Consider the following 24,498-nt stretch of genomic DNA (forward strand, 5'->3'; position numbering starts at 1 on the left):
GCTGGAAGGGAGGTGAGAGAGGACGGGCACTCGGTATAATGGGCGCTGGGTGTTAGAGAGACCTGATGAGTCACTCAAGTCTACCCCTGACAGTAATACTACACTACACGTGAACTACAGTTTAAATCTTGAAAGAAAAAAAAAATGTATCGGGCAACCACTATGTGCTAGACACAGTTCTAGGCAGTTGGGACACAACAGTCAATAGACAAGATGACATCACGGCCCTCTAAAGTTTATAATCGGTTAAGATATAAATTAATAAATACTTTAATTCCAGATACACACACTGGGGCTCAAGGACCATCCCTGGGGGCTGTCTCTGTAACACAACTCTGAAGAGAGTGGTTTGACTGGCGTACCTGTCTTGAATCCTAACCAGGTTGATTTAAGGAGATGTTAAATCTGCTTCCCTCTTTGGACTCAAGAGTCCTGACAACTAACTTGGATTCTTCATAAGCCTCTGGTCAAACTGGAATTTGGGGCTTAATGATTCCTGGAGGCCAAGAACAGGAAAACTTAGCATCCTTCCCTGGTCCTCACAGAACTCTTCTATGATGCTTGGCTGAAATGTCTTGCATTTCAGTTAGTTGTTCATCAGGACACAAGTACAGAACTCAGACTGATTTGTATTCAACTTCTTCTTCTTTTTTTTTTCTTAAAGGACAAAATGGAGGTAAAGTATATTCTACACAATCAAAAATAAATATTTCAAGTAGCAGATAAATCACACAAAGCCAAATTTGGAAAACACAAGTGCTCTTACCCACACATTTAAAAAGATGTTACATAAACCTTGCATCAGAAATACCTAGCATAACTGAGGATAGCATAAAAATTCTGTATAAAAAGTATTGGGGGGGATTATCCTGTGCTTTATTTAAAAAAAAGATCAGGTTAAATTTTCTGAAGAATTCCTTAGGTAGAGATATACAGGAAATCCACATTAAAAGAGTTATATCGACCAGGCAGATTTTGAATACTCCTTCACTGTGGATTCTTCTTATTGAAGATTATTTTCTGTATCATCCAAATTCCATAGGTGAGCCTTCTTCACATTCGTATCAAAACCAATGCTGACCGTTATTATTTTGGTTTCACTCTCCTTTTGGCATCTTTATGTTTCTTTCGGCAGTCCTATAAAAACATGACACCTTTGTTAAAAATAACTCTAAATCATTTTCAAGGTGTTCAGTAACTATCAAGTAAAATTTGAATTATTCAATGTGAGGATTATGGAAAACATTATGGGAGTGCTCACTCTGAAGGAACAGGGAATATCCAAACTTTTTAAATGCCTGCAATTGAAAGTATATTTTAATCTCCCCCAAATCTCATGATTTACTCTTACTTAATAAGGATGGTTGGAACTCAGGCCCCTAAGTTGGCTGCTCTGCAGATTGCTAACCTGTACCAGGTGTGGCCCAACCTAAACCATGCCCCGCCCCGCAAGATGAGCATTTAAATCATGGTCTCAGGTTCACACCTTACCCCTACTCTCTTACACCAGAAAAATATTAAAACAAAGATAGCACCATATCTAGGAGACAATCAATATGGAGGTACTCACCATCCGCAAGCTGTTTGTTCTGGCCTCCCAAGAATTCCTGCTAATGTTATTTCCCACTCCTCTCCAGAATAAATCAGAACCTACTACGGGAAAATAAAAAGACAAGGTGGGAGATTAATGCCTTTAAAATGGATGGTATGCTAGTACTGGCATCATCAAGGGCTTCAATTCTAGTTCACACCATTTTTTTCCCCAATTTATACTAATTTTAAGAATATTTTGTCTTTTACAAAATGAAAATGTAGCACTGCTTACACAGCATAAACTTACTGTTTATGTATTATTTACCATTATGTATCTTGGTTTTTGTTTGTGCTAGGGTTTTAGGAGTTCACCAAGAGCCTGAACTTTCAGGGTCCTAGAAACAGGTATTTTGCACGTCTAGCATCTAAGCAGGTCCCCATAACAAAGAAGTTCTTGTGATACCGAATGAGGAAGGGAGGGTGAGTTGGAGCCTTCAGCCTTCTAGGGCTTAATAAGCCAATGGCATCAGTCTAATAGGGATGGCTAAACCACACGATAGTTCAAAGGATCACAATTTTTGCCAAATACTTCTTTTCCTGGATGCATGTGACTCTCCTGGAATGTGCAGTGTGAGAACTGTGCCAATTCCTGTCCTCTACCATTTAAAGGAGAAATGTACTTACCATGAAGTCTTTCATCATTCTTAGAAAAAAAGAAAAATCTAGTGGTCTCTTTCTCAGGTAATGATGCTTCTCTGAAGCAAAAAAGAGACAGACAGACAGACCTGGGTTAATTTCAGTCTTTCAGATGAAATGGTCACACTGAAAATATAAATGAACTATTCCTGCTTCATGTTTTGCTCCTTTTGCCCTGATTTAAAGTGACTCCACCCTCTCTCTAATCAACATTCTTCTCTTGTGTCTAACGGGTTGGTAACAAGAGCTGTTTAAGTGCCATGCTGCTTGCTCACGGTCTCATCCCACGATTACTACCCCATCTGCCCGTGTTTCCCGTGGCACAGCTCCAGGGTCCTCCTTCCAGACCCAGATCTTCATACCCCCATCCGGTGCTACCCAGGTTGAAGAAGAGGAAACAGGCTCTGGCACAAAAAGGCTCAAGAACTCTGAAGGAGTTGAGAAGAAAATGAAGCTATCATGGATACTTGTATCAGCATGTCTAACTCAGGTGTTACGCTGTGAGAAACTGCTTACCTGGGGCTGGGCTTCCTGCCTTCCGTTTCTTCTTCAGCAACATCTTCCTCTTCAGAGCTGCTGTCTTGGAAACGAGGGGCTCCCTGCCAGACAACCTTCCCTGTTTTCACCGGCTCAGCTCTGTAGGCATCTGTATTGTTATGACAATGGAAGGGGGCAGGACTGTAGCTGAACACACTCGTTTGGTCACTTTCACCATGCACACGTATCTCTAAGTGTCCAGGATCTTAACCACTAATTTAAAATAGTATCTTTTTAAATTTTCAAATATTAATTGAGAAGATGTCTTATTTTTTGGCATTGCCAGGGTGATCTGATTAGGAATATACTAACAGTATAAAAAGACTTAAGAACCAAAGGTTTAAAAACAGGCAACATAATTTAAAAGAAGCCAAAAGGGTGGCACCTGTGCTAGCAAGAGATGCCTAAAATAAAGCATGATGAAGTGAGACCAGGTGTCCCTGTCCCCCGTTTATTCATCAATGAGGAAAAGAACTTATGTGTACACTTTCAATTCCTAAACCCTCTTTCCAGAACTGCTGAAAAAGCTGTGGACAGTGCCCCAGGCTCCCGAAGCACCAAACTCACACCTCTCAGGTCACTGAGGGGTCTCAGTGCTCAGGGTTCTCACACATGGCTCTTGGCTGTAGGAATTACAGTCAGTGTTACACCAGCTCTGCTCAGCAGCATGCGACTGATCCTGGTGCTCCAGGGGACAAAAGAGCAGAGCACATGATGCGTCACTGTATCTAACTTGCCCAAATTCTACGGGTCTCTGCACCTCATGCTGGAGGACCACAGAACTGACACTAAAGACTTAGCTGCTAACAGAGGGCGCTACCGTTAACTGCTCATCTTTAATGCAGCTCACATAGTGGTTAGGTGCGCACATACTCTCCGGGATGTGGACACCTGCTTTTTACAGTGAACTTCCAGGAAAGCTGCATTCCATCGTGAGCACCAAGTGAGGAGAAGCAGTCTCCCTTACCAGGGGAGACTATCTCTAAGTTAACAGGCATTTAACTTTCGGCTCATGTTGCCTTTATAGGTAAACCTCCTGAAAGGGAATGTGAACTTGTGCATACTGCTGTTTTTGTTTTTCTCCAGGTTTCTGGCATGTTTCCAAAGACAAAGTCTGAAAGGACTGATGTATCGATGACATAGTGGACCTGTATAAAGGCAAGGTGGCCTATTTTTTCCTTTCCCTTCCAGACGGCACTGGCTTTCTACAAGTCTTGGATTTTCTAACTGCATGTAAGGCATGAAGCTGTTTAATAGGAGAGCTTACTATGTACTTCCTCGTGATTATTTCCACTCGGAAGAAGGAACGCTGCACATTACTCCTGGGCTTCCCTTCGCGTGGTATCTAACTAGACGTTTGCTCCTTTAAGTGCAAAAACAATCTCCTGCTGTTAGACACAGCTCCTGGCATGTTGTTTTGACCATATGATACCGAATCTCATGTTGTTCATTTAGGTAGAAGAAAATAATTCTTTCTTCAGCTAATGTTATGTCATACACTTAACGTAGACTCAATCCATTATGTGCAAGCTGCCTGAAGTGAAAATGTTACAAATTTTTTTTTAAAGTACCTTCCTTTTCATCTTTAGCGTCTGAATCAAAAAAGGAGAATGTGAACCCGCCAGGCTCCTCGGCCCCTGTCGTTGGAGCGGCGGGGTGGTGGATGTCAACTTTCTCGCCATCATGATTCTCACTGGAGGGTGTGTCTGTTGTTTCGCTGGTAACTTTTGTAGTTTGAAATATTTCTTTTAAGTCCGCAGCAACGCTATAATACATCTCTTTAGACACCTCGGGCAGCTTCTCGGCCTCCTCCCTTTTCTTCTTCCGTTTTGCTTTACTGCAGTGACATTTACAGACAAGTGCATCACAAAGAGACCATCAGCTGCCAGAGATTAGGAGAACACCCTGGAAAACGAACCCCATTCTTTCAACAACCAAGAGGATCCACATATAAAACTCTACTCATAAAAGCAGAACCTTGACCAGTAAGCTTTTAATACACAAAACTACGTCAAACAGCTCCAAGTATTACACATGAATTATACCCTCCTCCATCCTCTGAACTACATTCCAGAAATCACACCTAAGATACTAGCGTTAAGAAAATCACTTAACAGCATTAAGCCTGTAACCTCACCTGCAAAACAAACACGCTAAACCAGGTAACTTCTAAGTCCTAAAATTCTGTGAGTTTTACAAAATTGGTGTGAAAATTTTGGTCATAATTAAGTTTTAGGAGTGAATTATAAACATGCTACGTCTACTTTGTCTTGATATGAAATGTTGATGTTACTATAAACCTGCTCTGCATTTATTTTCTCTTTGACCTCAGACAAAAAGTTACATGCTGTTTGCCAATATTGAGTTTTAGGTATTTAATGATTAAAATCCTTTTTCCTATTAGACTCCACTCCACATATCATGAGTTATAGTGGGCCAAAATTCTAACTGTATTACCTAAAATAGTAAGTTAACAAGATAGTTAACTATTATAACTACTATAACTATTATAACAAGAAAGTTAGTTAATAAGATAGTAAGTTAACCTAACTGGTTCTTATTGGGGTAGACTATATCATGGAAAGAATCTTTTTTTAAGATTTTTATTTTTATTTATTTATTTGACAGAGAGAGAGAGAGCACAAGCAGGGGGAGTGGCAGGCAGAGGGAGAGGGAGGAGCAGATTCCCTGGCTGAGCAGGGAGCCCAACATGGTGCCCGTTCCCAGGACCTTGAGATCATGACCTGAGCTGAAGGCAGACACTTAACCGACTGAGCCACCCAGGTGCCCTGGAAAGAAACTTGTAATACTTCATTTAAAACACCAACCTGGCTAGGATTTAAGACCAAGATGCCTATGGAACTGAGCTCTATGAAAAATGGTGTACTTTAGGCAATTCCATGTGATTATCCTTGAGGCACCATGTGGTGGTTTTAAAAGTGGTCCAAAGATCCTTTGATCCTTTTTTAAGATGTGGAAGTTAATCCCCCCATTCCCTGGTGTGGGCTGGACTCATGCACTAAGGCAGAAGAGATGGTGTGTGACTACTGAAGGTCACAGAAGGTACCGCAGTGCTCTCCTTGCACTCCCCTGTACAGATCAGCAGCTTTGGGGGAAGCCAGCTGCCCTGCTGGGAGGGCACACAAACAGCCAATGAAGAGGTAAGGAACTAAGGCCTCCAGCCAACAGACATGTGCATGGGCCAACCTGCAGGCAATCTCCTGAAAGCCGCTGAGCCACAACTACCCAGAGAAGCACTCCCAAATTCCTGACCCAGAGAAACTAGAATCTAATATATCTTTAAGGCTTTAAGCTATTGAATTTGGGGGAAGTTTTTCTACACAGTGTTTCAAGAGTGTTGCAGAATTTGGTATCTAGACATGGGGTGATGCTCTAACAAAAACCCAAACCATAGGAGGGGCTGCAGAGCCCAGTAATAGGCAGGTCTCAGAAGGCAGCAAGGATGGTGTTACCAAGGGCCTGAAGAAACTGTCAGGAGGAATCACAGAGCCACTGAGGAAGCTGCAGGCTGGTGGCAGGACAGTGAGGGAAATGCTGCTGGAACCCAGAGGAAAGGGATCGCTTGGCCTAGCTCTGCCACGGCACAATGCTGAGCAGCACTGTGTCGCCTCCGTTAAAGCAGAACTTAGGAAGTGCCTATGAACAGGGAGCGAGCTAGGAAGGTGTCAGGGAGGGTCTGAAGGTATTTGCCACTTGTAGTACAATGTGACCAAACAGTGAACCTAAAGACATTTCTTATAAGGAACCGGGAGCTCATGGTTTTGAAGACCCCTAATTTCTAGAAGGCAAATAACATAATATTTTAAGAAGTGGCTTCTAAGCAAAGATCCAATCTAAGACACAGGAAAACACAGTGTAAAGCAGGTGTTGGCAAGCTGGGCCCCAAGGACCAAATCCAGGCTGCTGCCCATTTATGCGTGGACTGCTGGTTAAGAGTATCTTTTATGGGGGCACCTGGGTGGCTCAGTGGGTTAAAGCCTCTGCCTTTGGCTCAGGTCATGATCCCAGGGTCCTGGGATCGAGCCCCGTATCGGGCTCTCTGCTCCGCGGGGAGCCTGCTTCCTTCTCTCTCTCTGCCTGCCTCTCTGCCTACTTGTGATCTCTATCTGTCAAATAAATAAATAAAATCTTAAAAAAAAAAAAAAGTATCTTTTATGGTTTGAGATGGATGGAAAAATAAAAAGATGGTTTTGTGACATGAACAGATTATACGAAATGCAAACCTGAGTGTCTGGCTAATGATTTTATTAGAACACAGCCTCCCTCCCTCACTACGTATTGCCTGTAGCCGCTTTCCTGTCAACAAAGACAGAGTGGAATCACTACAACAGACAATATACTGTCTTGATCTTTTTTTTTTTTTTTTTTTTAAAGATTTTATTTATTTGACAGACCACAAGTAGGCAGAGAGGCAGGCCAAGAGAGAGAGAAGCAGGCCCCCTGCTGAGCAGAGAGACCGATGTGGGGCTCTATCCCAGGACCTTGGGATCATGACCTGAGAGGCTTTAACCCACGAGCCACCCAGGCACCCCAATATACTCTCTGATCTTTAACAAAGAAATCTATAGACCTCAGTCTAAATACAAAGCAAATTGCTTTGTTAAGACCTTAGCCACAGCTTAGAAACCTCTGCCGTCTGGCCAGTGAGGCTCCTAAGGCCCCTACCAGTGGTGTCTCAGCAGAAGCCCACATTAGAATGACCCGTGGCTGTGGTTCCTGACTCATGGGAGTGAATCTCAAGATGATCGCAGGAGACCCACAAATATTCAAGAGAAATATATGAGCAGAAACACCAGCTTGGATAGACAGGTACGTTCTACAACAACAAGGCTTTTGGATGCCCACATTTCTACAAACAAAAAGCAGGCCAAGAATATTACTCAGACACAAATGCACGCCACTACTCAAGAAAAAGGAAGGATGATCCAAAAGGCAGAGTCAAGAACCACACAGAATCATTACTAGGCCTGCGGTTCTCATCAAAGAAGTCCCCACGTTGGGCGCCTGGATGTCTCAGTGGGTTAAGCCGCTGCCTTCGGCTCAGGTCATGATCTCAGGGTCCTGGGATCGAGTCCCGCATCGGGCTCTCTGCTCAGCAGGGAGCCTGTTTCCTCCTCTCCTCTCTCTGCCTGCCTCTCTGCCTACTTGTGATCTTTCTCTGTCAAATAAATAAATAAAAAATCTTAAAAAAAAAAAAAAAAAGTAGTCCCCACGTTTCCTGGTGTGGACTTCAGAGCTGCTATGGACCAGAAGTTAACTCCGTGCCTTCTGCTTCCCTCAGGTGAACAGCAGGCCTTCTGGCGGCCACCCTGTGCTTGCCTTACCACTGTGTGCTCACAGAGGGACAGGTGACCTGTCCTCTAGTTCACAGTTCTCGTCTCTGGTCAGAGGGACTGCACTCACGGTGCTGTACTCATTAGGCCTCATTTGCCTCTAGGTCTTATGTGGGTGACAGCGCCCCAGCTTCTGAATAGATATTGTAACAGTGAGGCTTTCTGGGCCATCAAGGGAGGGGTGAGCATATTCTGCATGTGGCAGGAATGTAAACAATCTGGCCAGTGGGTGGTTTATGCCACTTTAAAATATGCTCACACATTCCCCATTACTTCTCCCTGTAAGAGGTGTTGTTTCCAAGCCCCCGACCCTCATCGAAGTATTTGAGTTGGACTTGGTGACTTGTTTCAAGAATAAGGCAGATTATCAGTGTGTGACCTAAGACTAGGTCATAAAATACACTGTGGCCTCCTCCTCTTTGGGGTCACCTGCTCTAGGGAAAGACACCATTCCCAAATAGCCTTCACCTAGTTTCCTGGCAGCATCTTCTGTAACTATGACACAGTCATCAAAACGAAAAGGTTCCCCTCAATCCACTACTATTAACTAAACCCAAGCCTCCTCCTCATCTCCTGCTTCTCCACCGAGTGTCTTGTTTGCTCCCGGACCTAATTCAGGATAGCACACTGCCTTTACTGACTCTACCCATGGGGAAACGAATGCATTAAGCCAGGCAGGGTTACTGGCTGCTCCACGGACTTGCCGTATTCATGAAACTGACAGTGCGATAGCGCAGGCACGGGAAACAGAAGCTCTACCACACTGGAGCATGTCGTGGACTCAATCACTGCCCCCCAAAAGATACGTCCAGGCCCTGATTTCTAAAACCTGTGAATATGACCTTATTCGGAAAAAGGGTCCTTGCAGAGTTGTGAAGTACCATGTAAACAAGAGATTATCCAGGATTATCCAGGCAGTCCCTAAATCAAAATGTCCTTATAATAGACACAAAGATGAGAGATACAGAGAAAAGGTGGCCATGTGAAGATGGAGAAACGCAGCCATGAACTACTGTGATCACCTGAGTGAGGCCAGGAGAGAGACGCGACACAGATGTTTGCCTCCGAACCTCCGGAGAGAACACAGTTCTTTCAGTAACCTTGACTTCAGGCTCCTAGCCTTCAGAAATGCCAGAAAATAACTTTTGTGGTTTTCAGCCAGTATGTCTGTGGTGACTTGTTACAACAGCCATGAGAAACTAATTCAAGGAGGGGGCACCACACTAGCCCAGGAGCACATGTCAAGCACATGCGGGAGATTCCTTTGTTTCAAAGTACGACTTTTCTCTACCACAGCAATAAATCCACTCTAACTCTTCCCTCCCTGGTCTTCCATTAAATACCATGCAGACCAATGGATGGGTATGGGTTACTATCTATTTCTCTCAGGGTCTCAAATGAGATTAATTCCTATGATCCTGCTACAGAGAGAAGCAGCTGATTTACCTTTCCTTTGGTTTATCAGCGCTCTTCCTTTCATAAGTGGCGTGGTCATGCCTCGTTGGATCGTAATGTATGACATCCCTGTGTAAACAACAGACAGGAGTAAGCTGGCAGAGAGAAATCAGAACCTAATGCAAAAAATTAATAGCAAATTATAATTCAACATTGGGACAATTCCAATTTTTGAGCAAGACAAAAATCACATGAAATATCAGGATCTTGTTATAAAGTGGTATTTTAAGTTACCCAGTTTTGAGTTTCCCTGAATCTTTTAATTAAAAATTAATTTACAGATACTGAAATAAATACAAATAAAATTGGATCTGCATAAAGTATTTTAGTGGGGAAAGTGATTAAAAGTATAGAAAGGAAAACTGGGGTCTCCTGGCTGGCTCAGTCTGTAGAGCACGTGACTCCTGCTGTTGGGGTCATGAGATCAAGACCCCTGTTGGGTGTAGAGCTTATTTTAAAGAAAAATCCTGAAAAAACAAAAGAAAGGAAAATTGATCACGTTGTTGACTGTAGAAGCTGGTGTACAGGTCTTTCAATACACCAGTCTCTATAAATAATGTGTTTAAAATTTTCTATAATAAAAAAATACATTTATATAGTTCTACAGTTAATATTTAAACCACTGTCCAGCTGCTTCACTACTGAAAGCAATGTTGCTATGACATCTAACAACAAAAATAGAGAAAAAATTCAAAGTTAGTTTCCTGAAGTGAGCCACTGGGTCCACAGTAAGTATGTTTTTAGGGTCTACTATATTTTGCCAACTGCCCTCCCCAGGATGTCTAAAATGGCCTAGTTTTAAACTGAGTTCAAAAGGTACATATGTCAAAGGGAAACAGGGTGGAGCAGGATGGAACATAAATCACACCTAAATTTCTTGGCAGGTAACGATCCTTTGTGCGCAGAATTGCCCACAGTGGTGTGTAAAACACTCTGCATGACGTCCAGGGCTTTGAGCTTCTCTGCAGCAAGTTCTTCTTCCTCCGCAGTTTTCTCGTCATTTACCTCTTAGAGAGAAAGGCAGAATTAGTATTCTTTTGGCAAACGTAACTTGAGCAGTCTCAATCATAAAATAATCATCAAGCACTTAAACATGGGCAAAGCTCACTGAGACAGGACAAAGAAAAGTCCAGCCCTGTTTTCCCAACCTCCTCGACCCCATGGCCCTCAATGCCACAGGGAATCCAGAATTCGCATGGCCAATGAACGAAAAGCCCCATTTCCACCTGTAATTATGAAAATGAAATCTGCATTTGATGGCGTTCAGTGGCAAATCGAAGTTCTTAAGGTAAAGAGCGCCAAATGCAACAGAGCAAGATGCTAATCACAAAACCACAGTGATTACAGACTCTCGTTTTTTTTTTTTAAGATTTTATTTATTTATTTGTCATACAAGGAGCCCGATGTGGGACTCGATCCCAGGATGCTGGGATCATGACCTGAGCCGAAGGCAGCCGCTCAATCAACTGGGCCACCCAGGCGTCCCCAGACTCTCGTTTTTTAACCACTCTAAAAATTAACTTAAATTACATAACAACCTAAAGATGACAGGTGGTAAGAATGGCGATTCCTTTTACTCAAAACATGTTACAAGACAGTCACTTGGTCTCTGGTTCGGTAATTAAGTGCTGCAGGAAGAGACCCATGGGTCCTACCACACAAGACATCGTGGCCCCAAATGCTGTTCTCTTCAACTACAGGAAACAAACATTAGACAACAAAGTAATGAGTCTGGACTGCAGGCCAACATACAGAGCTCTAAGCCTGGCAGACTCCTGAATTCACTGCAGAAGACAAGCAACCAAGTAACAGATACCAGAATAAAGCACTAGTTTGAGTAAGTTCTCTACAGAAATGCCCCCAAGTGTCTTAAGGGTTCAAAGGAGGTAGAGAGTAGGTTCAACTCCATCAAGAAAAGCTTTAGGCAGAGTCTAAGGCAGGCGAGACCAAGCAGGTCCCCTGATGGGAGGGCCTGCCAGGTACCGGGAACAGCAACAATTTGGGACCAGAAATAATAGGAACAGAAACAAAAGGAACACACGCACTGAAGAGTGTGAAGAGTTTACTTTAGGTTGGACCGGATGGATGTGCTAATATGTAACAACTTTCACTCTGATGTGTAAGGGAAGGCTGAGGCCACAGGAAACCTATGAACCCTGGGCAGAATATATCCCTAAAGGCAAAGGGAAAACCAGGAACCGAGAATTAGGAAGAAACAAGAGTTACGGTGTGAGGGGAGCAGAGCGAAGAGAACATGTGAAAGTGAACAGGGACAAAAGCCACAGCCAGGCTGAAGAGGCTGGAGCTGGACGAAGTGAGCAAAGAGCCCGCAGGTCCGAACGCAACGACACAGTACTCAGCGCCGGCTCCACGGTTCTGTCTGCTGCTGCCTTCTCGAGAACCTGAGCAAGCTGCTCTGATGCGCAAGCTGGCGTGGACCCCGGAGAACTTGCTCTCTGAACCCTGGTTTCCAGAAACATCCACTACACAGAAAAATCACCTCAACGAGATCAGAGAATGCATTTCCAACAAGAAGCCACTGCTTCTGAATTAGCTGCAATTTATTTTTTAATTTCAAGTTTAGAAGGCAAAAGATGGGAGTGGCAACGAGAAACCTGGCAGGGTGGAAGGAATGGCTTTTTGGGGGACCCGAGGTCTCACTGTGTCCACAGAAAGAAGGGCAGGATGAGCCCGCGCGTGAGCAGGGTGACAGGAAGTGCGAACCGTGAGGCCTAAGGCTCAGGAAAGATTAACTCAGGGAGGAAAGAAAAAGGTATGAGGACAGAGAAGTCCAGAGATGGGAGAGGCAAGCAGGGACCTCACTGGAAGGGCCGCCCTCCTGGCCAGATGGGAGGTGAAGGCTTTTTTGAAGGGTAAGTGCAAGGTCGTGTAGAGACAGTCCGGAGCCGCTGCAAAGGAGGAAGTCCTCGGGAGCATCACAGCCGCGAGGCGCAGCCGCGTCGGGACGACTCCGTGGTGCTCTGCTGCTCCAACACCCGCCCCTGGCATGCACCCTGGAGGGAGGGCAGCTGCTCAACTATCTCCCCCAACCTCGCCAGGGCCCCTCCGGCCTCCCCTAGAACAGGGACAGGATAGAGGAAGACGGTCTTTGGTGGAAGCTGTTGTCTCCTACCCTTTCAGGCAGCTTCAAGCTATTGAAATTTTCTGAGTAACTCTACCCACAAGCTCAAGCAGGACTGCGTAAGCACCCGTGGGTCACAGGCCTCACAGTTCCAAGTCTTGAGGCGCAGTTTCTCCTACACCAGATGACTTCACAGGGTCCCCCAGCTCTGACATCAGGACTGTTTGGGCAGGGACGTATTTACCTTCCTGTTCCTCTTCACTGTCACTTTCCAGAAATCGGGAGTCCATGCGGAATCTGTCGTCAGTGCCGAAATGAGACTGCAAGTCCAGGAGCTACACAGACACGCGGGTAGCTGGGAGCCACGTTCCCAAGGCCGCCCTCCCACAGGAGCCCCTCCAAGTGCACCTCCCTCACCCGAATTCACTACATTAGGGTTGGCATACCCTCACGGCCCCACGAACCATGCAAATAAATACCGGAAGCTCCAGGGCAGCCTGCACTTACCCGGAGGGAAAAACCCAGTCACCAAGGGCCCACAGGTAGGATTATTTTTAGTCTTCACTAACCTTCTGCCCGGCTCTGCCCTCAAACTGAGGTTTAATTCTGAACCTGTGACTGTCGTCTTCAGAGCCAGATTCTTCATCCTCGCTGCTGTCAAATAGCCTCCCAGAGGCTCTGTTCACGGACTCCTGGAACACAGATGCACACGGAAGTGCTTTGTTAACAGTGGAGGCCATCTGCAATTCTTTCCTCAGGCAGTCTTCCTCTCACACTGAAGAACCAGGAGCCCAGATGCATCTCCCAGGACCTGGGTCACTCATCGGGAGGCTCCCGTGCAGCTGGAGGATGGGTGCAGTTACTACACTTCCTGCAGGGCTCCGCTACTACTTATGCTACCTGGCAGATGGTGTGGAGGACAGATTCACATTGGGGAGAAACTCTAAGGTCCCTGGTGTTCGTGTGTGGTGGTCAGGGGTGCTGGGGATCACTGCAGCTCAGGAGGGCTTGATGTTGAACGTGGCAGTTCTGGGGAGGTCCTGGTGTGCAGCAGGCAGAAATGGACTTGTGAGAGTGGTAGAATGCCCACATGGGCTCCTTACCTTCATGGGCTCCTCTCCCGGGTGGCTTTGCTCCTCTGTTTCACTGTCAGAGCCAAAGATGATGTGTGTTGGCTTGTCCTCTGGATGACCATCCTAGAGCAGTCGACCAAGGCATTACACCGTAAGAAAGCCCCTTGTCTCCTTCCCTCGCCAAGGCCCCTTCTCCTTCCTTAGAGTGAACACTACCAACCACAGTGTTTCCCAAGACGGAAACATTAAGACTTCTTCCTCTCCATGTCCAGTTGGTCCCCAGGTTTCAAGTATGGACCTAGCTGGTATCTTTTAGATCTATTCCCATTGTCACTGCCTTCGTTCTGGCTCATGACCTCCCCAAGACTCCCTGGTTCCAGATTTCCCAATTTGACTTGTTTGTCATGGCCTAAAAAAATCTTGCCCAGATTGCGGCTAGTAAATGTTTTCTGTAAAGGACCAGAGAGTAAATATTTTGTAGGCCACATATAATCTTGGTTCTTCTCTTTAAAAACCCTTATAAATGTAAAAACCGTTCTTGGCTTGAAGGTTGTACCAAAACGGGCCACAGGCTGGATGGCCAGTGAGCCAGAGTGTGCAGATTCCTGTTCCATGACATACATGAAGCAAATCTTCACCCTTTCCTTTCCATGTTCACAGAGTAAAGTCCAACCTCCACAGCTGTCCCGCCACTTGCCCTGCTCCTCTCTCGGGCCTCCTCAGCTCTGCAGATCTCCGTTACGCTGACTACAAACTGCTCCCTTCCCACAAATGTCTTTCCACTCCCTTCCTGCCCACCTGCCACTACCCAACCAGTTTGCACCGATCCTTCTACCTTAGACGTGATTCAGGCTGAGGAAGGCCCCCGCCCCTCCTCCTGGCTGACTTGCTGGGGTGTATGGGCACTCTTCTCTCTGGGCCCTGTGCCTACCACACTGTGAGACAACAACCACCAGAGGCAGGGACCACAATCCTCATTTCGAAGTCTAGCACTAACTGTGAAGTCCTGGGACTTCGCAGACACTTACGGTTGTTGGAAGAATGAATAAAGTCAGTATCTTGAATCTTAGTGAGATGTGTATCACTGGCAAGTGACTTATTTGCAAATTCAGACACATTAGGACACATCACTAAATTATGCCAGTTATAGTTTCCAAACGAAAAGAAAGCGTAAGGAAAACTTTATATTAAAACAAGTAAGAATGTTTTCAGTAAACAAAGTTCAAACTCAATTTCTCTGGTATATACTAAAGACAAAAGGTGACAAAATCTTCTCACTCAAGGGACATGACATGAAAACAAGTGGGTGCTGGGACAAGGAGCTTGGAGGGGCACGCCAACCTTCACGGGAAGGCCAGACTGGGAGTGCACTCACCAAGTCTGCCAGGGCGTTATGAACCAGCTTCTTCCGCACTTCCTTTGCTTTCTGCTTTGCCTCCAAGGCTGCCAAACGCTTCTGATTGTCTTCAGCATGCTTCTCCTTAGTGCGAACATCTGACCAACTGTTCACAGAAAGGGGGAAGCTGGTGTTGCTTCCCCGAGTATCTCTCCTGGAGGAGCCCTCCAGTGCTTTCCCAGGCATCGGGGGGATGCTCTGTCCAGAGCCTTCTCCGGTCTCCCCTGTCCTGTGGTGGCAGTCTTCATCAAAGCCTACCTTGGGGGTCTTCGCACCAAGACTTAAAGATTTATCTTTTAATGGCAACAGACTAGAAACAGGATTTCTACCTCCGTCTTCTGAACTGCTAGGGGACACCATCTTATGATCCTGGCTCTGGAAAGTAGAACGCCTTTTTTGAGGCTGAGTTTGGTTTGGGTTTGGGTTGTTTGTCTTCTTTGCACGCTGGAGAGGAGTTGGTTTGCTTGATGAGCCATTAGCGGGTGGGGACCCCTTCTCCATGGACATGCTGCCGGGACCAAGTTTCAAGGAATCCTGATCTTCATTTATATTGTCAGAGGTAACACTCTCTTTCAAGGGTTTTTTTATCGATTCCTTTCCATAGAGAGAGCCTACTCCCTTGAAAGCCTGGAATTTTGGCTTTACGTTGTCTTCCTTTGGTTTCTGCTTTCCACAGGTGTTCTCTTCTCCTTCTAAGAGGGCAGCCACAATGTCCTCAGGACAGATACACGGCCGGGCTCTGTGCAGGCCACCTGGAGTCCTGTCACACTTGGTGGTGGTCTCCTGGCCATCACCCCCACTCTCAGGATCTTCTTCTGGAACCTGCAGGTTGCTGCCAGCTAGCTGTTCTAGATCAGCTAAGGTGAGCTGCACACGGAGGCAGTTTCTCATCATGGCGTCGTACTCCTCATCTCCTGCAGACTCGGCAGATTCTGATGCAGAACCCGCATCCTCCCTGCTGCTGCAGTGGGCTGTAACCCGCGCACTGATGGCTCGCTCTGGGTTGGTCTTTCTTTTTTGTGCTTTAACACAATTACCGGAAAGCTCACAGTTTTTTCTGTTTTTTGAAGATGTTTTCTTGTGTGCAGGCTTTTCCATTTGTGAAAACTCTGCACTGTTTTTGACCTTAGCAGTCTTTTTCTTTGCTGCGATGATCTCATCTGTATCTCCTGAATCATAGTCACAATCGTTTCCCATACCTGCCGCTGTTACAGAACACAGCTTGGGAACACCTGACCTGAAGTCTCCCCCTACGACTTCAAAGGGCTCATTTGCAGAGTCACCCACTGACGACCCTGTAGTTTTCCCCAGGCTTTCCTCTCTCGCGATCAGTAGTTGTATCTCTTCTTCAGAATCGGTATCATCATCAGACCTGTGATTTCTGTGCCTGGTAGTTCCCATGCCAGAAGTCTGAACAAACACATTGTTAAGCTTCTGGCTGTGAGAAGCAGAGACACGGGGTAACTGAGCAGTAATGCGCTCACAGGGTGCTTCCCGTGCCACCTCTTGTTGTGTGGGATGCAGACTCCCCAGGACCATGTGGGGTCTTGCTCTCACAGCTGGGGAAGCAGCAGACGCCTGGTTCTTCTGTCCTTTGAGCCTCTTCTGGGGGGGGGCCGTGAACAGCACAGAAGTCCCCTCGCCGCTTCTTACTCATCGGGTCATCTCCTCCTTCCAGTTCCCAGGTGAGGCTGGACACAGGGGTGGCATGTGTGACATCCTCTGAGATCTTCTTTAAGTTGTGGCAGTATTTTGATGGATCATACTTCATGATGTTACCAGAGTCAAGGAACAAAACACAGGCACTAGGTTTTAGGAACACCTATCAATGTGGTGAGCCACAGGAAGTACTGTTTGACCTAGAGCTGATCACTTACTCACCTTGCCCTCCCTTTTCCATCGAACACTATGAGACTTCACTAGGTGACCTTATGGTCTGTGGCACTGGCCACGCCGAGTTAAAACTGAGCACCATCACAGTTAATTGGCAGAACAGCAAACCCATGCAGATTTTCTGTAAATCTGAGCTGATACCGCCAAGCAGAGCACAGAGGGGCACACAGCTGAGCACAGCTGGGCACTGCATGTCCTTTACTCCAACCACCTTGGCCATTCCTGCCTCCTCAGTCCTGGCATATCATAGTTCTGATTCTCCCATTTCAGTAACATCTATTCCACATTCTACACGCTCTCCACATCTTGTCTTTATTAGGAAGCTAATAATTCTTTCCTAGGCCTGTTTTGTTGCTGACATTGTCCAGAAAAATTCTAGTTAATGTCAAAGTGCTGTGATGACAGCTAGCATTTGCTGGTTTCCTAACACATATGAATAGGCAAGTGTAAGTTGCTTTCGGTGATCACTCCTGAAAAATCCTTTTAGGAATTCAGTAAGTACTAAAATAGCATCTGGTAACTAGTGAATGCGTGCCAAATACGTGCGATGCGCCGGGCAGTGTCTGTTGTCAGCTTCACACTGTCCTTCAATGTCCTCCTCTCTGCTGTCAGTGGCTGCCAGAGAGGGAAGGCTGAGAGGAAGTCAGCTTTCCCCGACATTAGTCCTACTGGTGGGAGAGCAGAAACAGATGTGGCCAGTTCTCCAGGGGCCCTGGGGCACAGGAGCTGTGACCAATGAGGACACCCCTCTCTGCTTCTCTAGCCCCAGGGCAGTAGGGTCTGCCACAGCTATGCATCTCCGGCAACCTGCCCATCAGCTGCGTGCTCCCCCACACTCGCTGTCTGTACTGCATCCCCTCGGGAACACCTGTGCTGCTTCTGCTTCCCGACTGGCAGGCAGGGTTACAGCTTGTCCACAAGTCCACCACGCTGGGAATTCCCAGACAATCTGACTTCATTCTCTCAAGGGAACAGACCTCCGCGTTTCCTCGTCCAGCATGCACACTACTCCTCCGCCCATCATTCTCCTGCCTGTCTGCATATTCCTACCTACTGTTTCCTCCTGCCTGGTCCTCTTCCCATCACTTTCTACTAATGGAAACCATGCCTCACCTCCCCCCAGCACCTTCTTCAACCACAGCCAAGCCCCTTCGCCCTTCTTTAGCACTTTGATCAATGGCTTTGAATCCATGTCAGCCAAGACAGGGGACATAAGAGTTAATCAGTACAGGTGCTTCATTGCTGTCACTCACTAGTATCAAGCCTCCCCACATGAACCTCTCATTGCTTCACACACGGAAGCAGTTAGGTCTTACCCTGCCTAAAAATGAACATAAATATTTAAGCATCGAAGATTAACTGACAGAGACAGGGAAATTCTAGTGGGATAAAGTGAATTTCTGCAAGTATCCATCGCTGTGGTAAATAAGAAGTTACTTTGAAAGGCCAACTGCAAAGGATATTTTACGTTTATGTTGATTCTTTAGGTGAAGGATAGGTAAGACTCTTCCAAATTTACTCACGACCCAATTCTAAAAGAAAAAAAAAGAAAGAATACATTTACTATATATGTTACAAATGGAAAACAATAACCATACTGCATAAACACAACTTTTAAAAAAATCAAACTCACAGTGGGCCATGATTACTGCTGGGTTCTGTTTTTGATGAGAAAACGGGAGTTCTCAAAAAAAGTGTAAGAGGAAAGAAAAAAGAAGGACAAATGGGGCAGCTATCAGTCCTTCATAAACCATGTAGGACACTAACAAAAACAATCATTAAAAGGCAAAGCTGGAAAAAAAAAAGGCAAAGCTGGGACCAGCCTGTATGCTTCACCACTGATGTCCCTGGGGAGACCTACCTCCACTCGGGTTTTGATTTCTTCCCATAAAACGAGGGAGCACTGTGCTTACCCGAGACTTGTAAATGCACTGCGAAAGCGCTAAGGACTGCCTATGTTAAGTGCTTCAAAGCGAGGGGAAAAGCGACTGCTCTAGACATGGCACCCATGGTCTCCCAGTGTCAGGACTCTGTTCCCGGGCTACTCGGGCTGCCAGCGAGACTCACTTTGTGCCCTGGCACTTCCGTCCCTGGTACAGCTTTCACGTGGAAATCCACCACTCCCATCTTGTCTAAAAAGCTGGTGTTGCCTATTGTTGATTTTTCTTTCTTTGCCTTTGCTTCTTCTCTCTCTTGGGCCAATCTGAATAAAAAAATACATATATATAAATGAGAGAGTTAAAAATAACCAACCAAACAATTAAGTGCTTTGTTTTGGTTTTTATTTTTAATACTGTAGAACTGTCTGACTGGGTGTTGTACATCAACAATGAATCTTGGAACACCGCCTCAAAAACTAATGATGTATTTTATGGTGACTAACATAACACAATAAAAAAAAATTAAAAAAAAAGAGCTGTCTGACTTTATAGTGATCATTTAGGGCCTCTCAATTTTCTCCCTTGCTTATTTACTTTTAGCATTTTCTCCATCCTTAATCCCTTCACTCTTCATGAGGAAGAGGTGTTTTTCAGAGCCCAATGTGCCAAGTCCTGATTACTTCTACCCTCTTACTGAAGAGAATGCAGGATGCCACCTGAACCTTCCAATTCAAACTCCCCCGCCTTATTCAGGCCCGGACAGCTGCACTGCCCAGTCCTCACGGGCCTCTTTGCCTCCGATCTCTTTTCCATTCCACTTCCCAGAATGTGGTCGGACTCAGGTTCCTCAGGTGCGCCTGCCCAGACACTCCTGAGCAGCAGCACAGCATGCTCACCCTGCTCAGTTCCAACACAGAGCAGGCACCGAACTGCTACTGGATAAAGTCCCACCACTACCCCATTCATAGAGGCCTTGAGCTGAAGAACAGTCTCACTTTTCTCACCAGACCAGTCCTTCAAAATAAGCCTTCAGTAGGCTGCTCGCCACTTGTTTCAGACCTTGCCATTTCTTGGGCCTAGAATAATCTCATCAACTCTAGCTATATATCCCTAAACTATTTCCTATTTAGAAAGCTCCCAAACTCATGTAGTCCTTTCTCCCTGACAATAATACCTTGCAGAATCTTAAAACACTCTAATGGTTATTACACTGTCTTGTTCTTAAATCACTTACATAATTAATCTTATGCCTCTCATTCAGGGACTTCCTATCACCTTTGTGTCTTTATATGACTCTAGCATTAACAGCCAAAGTCAACGTAAGCAATTTGGTACTATCTATTAAAATGTTAAATGTCCATAACCCTATGATAAAACAACTACCCTGTGGATATAAACCCAAGGAACCCATGCACTAAGCAGGAGCCATTCTCAAGGGTCATCCATTATGAGAAGGAGAAATAGTCTAAATGTCCATCATCACAGGGATAACCAAGTACCCTATGGTATGACTATTTTCAGAAAGAGTAAAAACAATCATTTCAAAAAAAGGGGGAAGCTCTACATCCCCACAGAAGGTTGAGTTTACAAAGGTGAAATAGGTATATATAGTTGAAGTTAAAACACATGTTGGGGGCCCCTGGGTGGCTCAGTCGGTTAAGGGTCTACCTTCGGCTCAAGTCATGATCCGAGACCCAGGGACAGAGCCCCTTCTCCCCACCAAGCCTGCTTCTCCCTCTCCCTCTGCCTGCTGCTACTCCCCTTGCTTATGCTCTCTGTCAAGTAAATAAAGTCTTAAAAAAACCCCGTGTAAATGCATTGCATCATCTTTTTCAGTGGGCCTGGGGTCATGCGGAGATACAGTTGAAAGGATTTTAGCTCTATATGTAATGTGTGAATTTGCCAAGTATATAATAACATTGTTACTTGATAGTTTCAAATCAACTAAGTGAATGTATAAAACCATTTACAATATAACAAAATAGAGTTTAAATCCATGCAGAACACATCTTACCTGTGCAAAAAACTTTCTTTTGCTAGCTGAATTTGTAGTGTTCCACCTTTCCATTTTGTTTTATTTAAAACAGACATACCTATAAAGAAAAGAACTGTTACTCAAGTACACGACAATGCAAAAACACATGGCAGCATATGCTTTTTCTAATTAACACCAAGAAAAAGTACCAAGAAAAAGAGACACAGAATAAAGATACTGCGACCTGGAGAGAAAAGACCTAGGTCCTGGTCTCAGCTGAGCCATCCACGCCAGGAGTCCTTAAGCTCTCTATTGTCCAGTGTTCCTGGAAGGACTGAATGAAGCAATGTGTAAAATGTAAAGTGAAATTTATCATTCCTCCACAAAGTGATACCAGGAACCTCTGGTGAAACACCTGACATTCATTTAACATTTTATGGTTATCTCCCACACTAAAACTATAAAACATGAATGTAATTTCAGAGAGCGAACTGGAGGACAATGAAATCCTATAGAACTTTTATTTATCACCCCACAGTAATTATCACTGTGTGACTTGCAAATAAATTAGGTGCAGATGACTAAACTGTGTTTCAACTCCTATGCCCTAGTAGCTGATTTTTCTCAATACCTGCTATCACCTTTGTCAGTAATAACCATGAGCAGAATTTCTACATGGTCAGTACTACTCTAAGTACTAACATATTACTCAATATAATTTTTGTGGTGATACCATGAGGTCAGCAATATCTGTCATATGCCAGATAAGAAAATTGGGGCTTCTAGTTTAAACAACTTGTCACAGGTCACACAGTAAAGCTGATGTGTTCTTAACCACTACTTATTTCTCACTGAATGACAGGACAGATCAATTTTTTTCACCCCAAGGAGAACAAAGAAGGCTCATGGCCCTCTTTCTCCATTAGCATGTTCTCTTTTCAGTGTCTTGACTTTCCAGCCTCTAATAACTCACACATTCCTGTATCAATTATCTCCCCCTCCTTCTTTGTTGAAGGCCAGTGTGCCCTCATCAGCTCTACTAAACTTACCAATAGGGATTTCATAATTTTAGGGATATCGTCTTATGAGAGCATATGGTGAAGTTCTCTCCTAATGGTGCTTAATGACAAGAATTAGCTGCCTGAGAAACGAACACACCAGGGAGGGGGAGTATGGTATGATATCCAGTGGCCTATGTGTTATCAGGCAGTTTCTATGAACATGTGTTCTCTTGTTCAAAATACTCGAGAATACCATTTTTTTAAAAAAGATTTTATTTATTTATTTGACAGACAGAGATCACAAGGAGGCAGAGAGGCAGGGGCGGGGGGGGGGGATGCAGGCTCCCCGCTAAGCAGAGAGCCGGATGTGCGGCTCGATCCCAGGACCCTGAGATCATGACCTGAGCCAAAGGCAGAAGCCCAACCCACTGAGCCACCCAGGCGCCCCTCGAGAATACCATTTTTGAGCAATGCGCTGCCCTATGTCTGCTGACACCAGATGGGATGGACCTAAACTTGCTGAATTGGAGGATGTTGGAATTCTTTCAACCATGGCTATTTCTCTGGATGTTTAACAAATGTCTGTTAAGGTTTAGATTTAGAACCAAAGTTATTTTAAGTTACACAGTTACATGGACTGGCAAATAGAATAAAAAGCATATAACAATCTTACATTTGTTCAGATCTGCTTCTGCTACTTCAATGTTAATATATGCAAAGACTTTCTGTGGGTTTCCTAAAAAAAAAAAAATATTAATAATAAATAAGAATAACTTATTTAAACTCTTACCCAGAGTACAATGTAAAATGATCAAGTTTCTAAACTTATGACACTTAGAATCTTATTCTTTCAAAGAAAAATCTTGTTTAGTTCTCATTGGATACAAAGACTGCATTTTTGTAAGCATATTTGTCAAATTATTTCAAAAGAAATTAAGCCATCAGTTAAAGAAATGTTTCAATTGTTGTATGTTAGTGATATTCTATACAGCAGGACACCAACACGTAGCAAGTATTAGAATTCTAGCTTTGGAAATTGAAGGTTGCATATTTCAGAAAGCAGATTTTTGGAATTTAGAAAGTCTTTTGATTTCAGAAATGTATTCTGGGCAGGTTCCACATTTTATAGAACACCTTCAAGGCACAGGGCAGGAGGTTGGCACACACAGAAAGGTATCTTATAATGAAACACATATAACTTTCAGCGTGAGGGCTAACATTCACTCTGGGGATCCATTATTTTGTGATACTAGATATAAATTTTATCTGCCTTTAACAACCCACGAAGGACTACACACGTACCTTGGTCATCTTTCCGTGTGATGATCTCCACGTCAGAAACGTCTCCAAATCTGCTGAACTGATTTTGCAGGTCAGCCTTGGAAATGTTCTGGCCAAGGCCACCCACAAACAGGCGCTTCACTTCTTTGTGGGCTTTCATGAAGGCTCTGCAAACACTCCGTGTGTTCTAGTGAGAAAAACAATTTTCTCTCTACTTAGAAGAGTTCTTTCCCTTGGTTCTTCTCATCTGAAAAAAGCCCCCTCCCCACTCCTCTTCCTGCACCTTCTAATGTCAAATTGGTGGCCTGCACCCGAGTTTCACTTCCTATTGCATTACTTCCAAATTTTATCCCTGAGACTCTGCTCCAGCCCTAAATCCCTGTTTTCTACAAACACACTTTGGAACAGCACCTCTGCACACATACTGACGACCCAGGTACGGGCAAACTCTTTCCCTCTACGTGACCACAGTATTAGGCTCTACCCCCTCTCACTTATTTATGCGTATTTTAGGTGTTCTTCCTTTATTCATTCACACAGTCATTTATTCACCTTAACAACCGCTGACAGAAATGGGATGTGGCCGGTTAACATGCAAAAGGCAGCTCTCCACCCCGGGGCTCCTCACAGTCCTCTGACATGTACACAGATGCTACAATCACAGTGCTATTTCACAACACAAGCCCCTGCAAAATGCTCTTCTTCAGTCACAACGAGCACAACGGATACCACAGCTAATACAGGCTTTTTTGTTTGTTTACACACGTGCCAGCGCTGTACGAGGCAGGTTGCGAGCCTCTCGTTTTTCAGACAAGCAGAGGCGTGGTCATCTCCCAACGCCATTCGGAGAACTAATGGTGAAACCACAACTCTAAACCAGATCTAGTCTCAGCTGTAACTCCTGACACTTCGCTCGTGTCAAACGACCCCGTCCCTTCCCACGCCCCGAACCCACGCCTCACCACGCCGTCTTCCGCACCCAGCGGGGCCCAGGTCCCTAATTTCTAGTCACGTGGCCCAAAAGGGGCAGTCTGTCTTCCTTCCTACTGGATTGCCAATCCAGCCTGCTAAGGTTCCGGGACCACGCTCAGTTCCCGAGTTCTCTTCATTTCGTTTGCGGTCGTCTGGAGTACCGCGATGCCTCGGTCCTCCTTCCCTCAGTGTCTGCAAAGGATTCCAAGCCAAAACTCCCTAATTCATACTAAAGACGATCAGAGTCTCGGGTTTTTTGATTCCTGGACTAGGGTGGCGGAAGTGACAGAGCGGACGGAAAATACAGAGGCTCCTGGTCACGTGGTCCCAGGACCCCAGTCACGTGGTCCAGGAACCGCCTCTCCAGTGA

At 45.1% G+C, this 24,498-nt stretch overlaps 1 protein-coding gene across 1 annotated transcript; it reads right to left on the reverse strand.

Annotated features, from left to right (window-relative positions):
• Nucleotides 1–626: 626 nt before the first annotated feature.
• Nucleotides 627–24,112, reverse strand: NOL8 (nucleolar protein 8). Its single transcript, XM_032308778.1, is given in 18 exon segments — nucleotides 627–1,137; nucleotides 1,571–1,650; nucleotides 2,218–2,288; nucleotides 2,746–2,875; nucleotides 4,338–4,603; nucleotides 9,567–9,644; nucleotides 10,444–10,582; nucleotides 12,902–12,992; nucleotides 13,227–13,349; nucleotides 13,761–13,853; nucleotides 15,106–16,740; nucleotides 16,742–16,900; nucleotides 18,483–18,551; nucleotides 19,087–19,222; nucleotides 20,914–20,992; nucleotides 22,549–22,611; nucleotides 23,178–23,343; nucleotides 23,922–24,112. Coding segments are annotated over 18 exon segments (3,507 nt in total). The 5' UTR covers nucleotides 24,000–24,112; the 3' UTR covers nucleotides 627–1,086.
• Nucleotides 24,113–24,498: the final 386 nt, after the last annotated feature.

Source organism: Mustela erminea, chromosome 12, assembly GCF_009829155.1.
Source record: "Mustela erminea isolate mMusErm1 chromosome 12, mMusErm1.Pri, whole genome shotgun sequence".
Taxonomy (NCBI): Eukaryota; Metazoa; Chordata; class Mammalia; order Carnivora; family Mustelidae; genus Mustela; species Mustela erminea.